At 40.8% G+C, this 4,955-nt stretch overlaps 1 protein-coding gene across 1 annotated transcript; it reads right to left on the bottom strand.

Moving 5' to 3' along the window:
- Positions 1 to 207: 207 nt before the first annotated feature.
- Positions 208 to 2,568, bottom strand: LOC122967786. Its single transcript, XM_044332600.1, has 3 exons — positions 1,536 to 2,568; positions 1,215 to 1,348; positions 208 to 1,039 (listed from the first exon to the last, which is right to left on the bottom strand). Exons 1-3 carry the CDS (start codon positions 2,277 to 2,279, stop codon positions 208 to 210), a joined length of 1,710 nt encoding a protein of 569 aa, XP_044188535.1. The 5' UTR covers positions 2,280 to 2,568.
- Positions 2,569 to 4,955: the final 2,387 nt, after the last annotated feature.

Below are 4,955 nucleotides of genomic sequence, written 5' to 3'. Positions count from 1 at the left end.
AACAGCATGTAGAAGATACTAGACGCCATTCATGAAGAGATTTTTTTCTTAAGAACATAACTAAAACTTTAAAACAACCTGAAAACTAAAACTGGAACAGAAACCTGAGGTTCATAATAAAATCAAAGTAAAAAAGTTTTTTCACTGAATTTAAGTTCGATGCTTTCTGGTTCAGTTTGAACAGTTTGTACAACACGTGGACGACGTCTAACCAGACTTTAAACTCTCCTTGAACATGTCTGGTGAACATTTCATTCCAGTGTTGTTGATGGTGCAGGCGTACTGCTGCTTCAGATACTCCTGGTCAAACTTCTTCTCTGCAGATCTGTCACTCAGACAGGCTATGAGATGGACGGTGGCTTTAAACCTGGAGGAGAGGAGAACCAGAGACAGAGCCAGAGTGACGATGAAGAACGGGACTCTTTTTAAAGAGCTGCTCTCTGGTGGGAGATTGAACGGGATGACGATGTGGTTTCTTCCTGGTGGACCATACTTTTTTTTGAGAGACTCAAACTTTTTCCATGTACCGTCCTCTGGTGGTTCCTGAGGGCTGACGGTGATGTTGGGAATCTTTTGGTCTCCAGCTTTCTTCATTGAGTTCCAGTGGTCGGGCAGTTTGGAGGGTCGATGCTTTTCATCAGGAATTTGACAGCTTTCTCTTTCATCACAGTAAAACACTCTGTGTTGAGGCTTCATGCGTCCTGTAGCGATACCGTACGCTACAGAAGCAGTGATGGAACAGTTCCAGGGAGAATACAGGATCACGTCTGTGATGGAGGGCAGAGGCAGCAGACGGCTGGCCGGGATCATCGAGTCTCCGATGCATCCATGTGCAACAAACGTGATGTGAACATTGTTACTGTGATCCTTCTTTTCTTCCTCATCGATGTGTTTCTTCAGGAAATTAAACATGTCCACCAGTTGGGAGAAAACATCAGACTCTGAATTTACTCTCAGCCATCTCCGAACAGCTTCATCCTCACAGTTTTCTATCGCAAATTCAATCAGTGACTTTCGCTGAAACCTCTGAAACGCCTTTCTGTAGGAGGAATTGGAAAAAATATTGAAAAATTAGTAATCAATTCTAAAACTAAATTAATGTTCAGATATTTCTGTTTAGTTCAATAATAGAATATGTGAATATGGACAGAAAACTTTAACATGTTTCAGATTTTCAGAAAAAAGAAACACTTAATAACATCTTTTTCTTTTACTTGATGTCGATTGCATCAGCTGTGTCTCTCAGTGATTGGCTCGCCTCAGTCACATGATTCTTCTCGATCAGGTCTTTCCAGTTGTCAATCGCCTCTGAAAGTGCAAACGCCAGTCCAACAGCTCCTCCCACAGCCTGATGGTCAATGGGAAGAGATCAATACATTCATTTTCAGTCTTATGAGATGAAGCAAATGCACATTTATCAAACATATAATGAATAAAAACATTAGGTCAATAATTATCAACATTTTGACATGTTATTATAAAGGATAATTATGTATGATTGTCTGTGTCATATGTGTATAGTTAAATAATCTTACCATGCCGCCTCCTTTAAGAAATGTTTTAAATCCAGCCGATGACACTGTTTTGATGAGTTGTTCAGCTCCTTTAGCAAACAAAAGTTTGGATGCTTTCCCTTCAGCTTGAAATGAGAAACATATTAAAACACTGGCGACTGCAGTCATGACTTCAGGCATGATTAAGTTTGGGTTGAGCTGTGGTGAATCCTGGCCAGTAAACCCTCTTGCCCCCCCCCAACCATCTCCAAATGAGCTGATGTTGATTGGCCACTTCAGTCCATTTCTTCTCGCCATGGCTCCCAGAATTTCAGTCATGACATGTCGGTCCAGTTCATCTGGGTCTGCAAAGGAGTTCACTCCCTTCTTCTCCGCCTTCAGTTTCTTCAACAGTCGCTGGATTGTTTCTCCAATGTCGTTGCTCTTCTGTTCTATCTTCTGCGCATCTTTCATGGTGTTGCTGGATTTAAGGTGCTCAGTGAGTTTAGTAGCCAGAGAGACGGTGAGACCGACACCTGTATACACTCCTCCTAACAAACCTAAAGCTGGAGCCGCAGCTCCGCCGGTGAACAAAGTGGCCACGCCGGCCCCGATCAGACATGCAGTTCCCACCACTGACACTGAACTGCCAATACATTCACTGCTGTTACATTTCTCCCTGAGTGACTCCAGCTCTCTGGCCAGTGTCCGTAGCTTCTCTGCACAGCGCTCCCTCTGCTCGATCCAGGAGAAAATCAGCTCCAGCAGCTGGTCAGCGGTGGCCATGATGGAGGTCCTCCAACCAGAGAGCAGAAAACCTCAGCAGTGTGATCAACAGGAAGCTGAAAGAAGAAAGTTAGAGGATGCATTAGAGCAGTGGTTCCCAACCTTTTACCCTCAGAGACCCCTATTTTACCTTTAAACTGACGACCCCTGAGGAACTGACATATTATAGACCTTTCAAATTATATTCAGTTCAGAACAGTACAGGCTTTGGTGACCCCTAGTGGGGGTCGGGACCCCCAGGTTGGGAACCAGCAGAGTAGAGGACACTTTGAATTATTATTAATCATCCATCTTCATGACAACTGAGCAATATCTGCTGATGAAGACCAGGAAACACAGCTGAAAGCTCTGAAGTGGACTTTGAACTGTATTCTTACGTGTGTGGTAACTCCTGTTTCTTCCCTTTTAAGAAACTGTACTGAGGGGTCCCGTATTTCCTTCAATGAAACTTGTATACATGTAATTTTTTTCTAATGTGCTACAAGACACCATCTCTTTAATCCACATACCTAAAGATGCTTTGTTTTTTACTTTTCCAGTTAAGAGCTTTCAGCCTCTTTGCCCAAATATACATTTTGATAGGCACATATTGGCCATTTTTTATATTTCGATCCTTATGGTATAAATTCAAAGGTTCAAAGGGGACTGAAACCAACTGTCCAATAGTACCAGAAATTCTTTATCATCTTGCATTTCAATAATCAATGAAAAAATGTTTCTCTGACATCAGTACATTTAGTATCTGACTACTGTCAAATTTGTGAACTTTGACATACGTACACATCAGCCATTTATATTGAATTAACTCAAGGTGAGTATTAATTGAGAATGTCTGTGTTTCCTCACATAGGTGTGGGATGTCTATGTTTCACTTAAACTGTCACATGACCCCTTTAAATTACATCTAATTTTAGTCGTTACAAAGCTGGACTTCATAATCTGCATTTGATTTAAACTGTTTGAAAAGTTCTTCTCTGTTGTTTCAACACTTTGGTTAAAGCCGAGCTGCAGCACATACAGCTGATTTTGATGTTTTTACAGGTGAAATCATGTCTGGGAAATGATCTGCTGAGTGACAATAAACCTCCTCACAACTATCAGATGAAACACATGAACGTCGGAGCAAATTTCCAAATAGGCATGATTTAGACTGACCTCATATTGGGAATCTAAATGGTTACTTTCTCACCTGAAAGATATTAAAACCTAATAAAGTGACATTTTAACAGTCCTACAGTGAAATATACAACAGCTTTTGGCCTGGCTCAAAATATCCACCATTGTCGCCATTTGGTGTGTCGTCGAATTGCTGCTAAAACACTGGACACAAACACAGAAATAAAAGCGCAGACACTGGTTGATCTGAAGATTAATGGAATTACTACTGATCAATGAGGAGACAGAACTCACACAAAGCGAATCATCCCCCTGTCTAACTGTACAAAGTTAAACTAACCTTCTTATAGTCTTGAAAGACCAAGAAATGGTCACTGATTGATCAAACCATACAAACTTATGGATTACAGCCAATGGCAAACAGCCAACAGGTATACATTTACATGCCCATGTATGCTAGATAAGAGCCACATCTCCCAAGGACACAGGAAGGCAAGAGCCCTAACCTATATGTGGCCTTTGACCCTTTAAGCTGTCCTGTTTACTCTGAGACCCAGGATGTTACCTTATCTGAGCCTAAACAAGAATGGAAAGAGAGGAGTGGGCCCCCTAAAACATGTCCTTGAGAGAAGGATGTGTTTTAGGGGGCCCACTCCTCTCTTTCCATTCTTGTTTAGGCTCAGATAAGGTAACATCCTGGCACACATTAACAAAGCAAATGATCATCCTTACACAACTCTGCACATTAAAATGATAAACCAGTCCTTTGGTCTTTCATTACCTTTACAGGTGCAAAATGTGTTCTGGGATAGGACTTTGCTGTCCCAAGCTTTGGCTGCCTGCAGCCAAATTTGTCCGACCAACGGTGTTACCTCATCTCGCAGTCATGTCAGTCACATCACACCACATTTAAATTGAAATGTAATTAGTTTTTGTCTTCTTACCTGCTTTGGAGCATCACAGGTTAGTTCTCTGAAAATAATAACGTGTGACTCAACAATTAGATTTTATGTGCTGGAAGAAGAGGAGGAGACAAAAGAATCCTGTTTTCTTATTGGCTGATCAGAGTCAGGTGCTACACAGGTAAAGCACCTGTGAAAGTCACCAAGTGAAAGAGAAACTGCTGCTGGTATTCTGGTAAACCCTGGGATTCCCCAAAACACGTCAGCTACATCTCATCAGGGAAACATTCAAACAGATCTGATCTCAATACAGAAACTAACTTTATAGTATTTAACACTCAAATTAAATGTCTGTGTGATTCCAGAACATTTTCATGTGGATCAGAGGAAATATTTCCTATTCCTTTAACTTTTTTAACAAGATAAAGTCTTATTGAAAGTAAAAACCTGTCAATGTTCACCATCTTAGTTAGCATGCTAACATTAGCTAATTAGCAGTAAACACAAAGTATAGATACAGATATTGCAGATATTTGGTCAGAAACCAAAATATTGTACAAAGTGACATTTTGACCAGATGGTGACACCAGATGAAAAGTCAGAGGATCAATATTATTATAATTCATCCTGAGGGGAACATGAATATATGTAATCCATC

This window comes from Thunnus albacares, chromosome 17, assembly GCF_914725855.1.
Source record: "Thunnus albacares chromosome 17, fThuAlb1.1, whole genome shotgun sequence".
Taxonomy (NCBI): domain Eukaryota; kingdom Metazoa; phylum Chordata; class Actinopteri; order Scombriformes; family Scombridae; genus Thunnus; species Thunnus albacares.
This window is presented reverse-complemented; position numbering and strand designations above follow the sequence as displayed.

Coding starts and splice junctions, on each gene's coding strand:
- LOC122967786 (XM_044332600.1), bottom strand. CDS start 2,279: ATGGCCACCGCTGACCAGCTGCTGGAGCTGATTTTCTCCTGGATCGAG. Junction 1,349..1,535: donor TTCTTAAAGGAGGCGGCATG/GTAAGATTATTT, acceptor ATTGACCATCAG/GCTGTGGGAGGAGCTGTTGG. Junction 1,040..1,214: donor GCTGATGCAATCGACATCAA/GTAAAAGAAAAA, acceptor TTCCTCCTACAG/AAAGGCGTTTCAGAGGTTTC.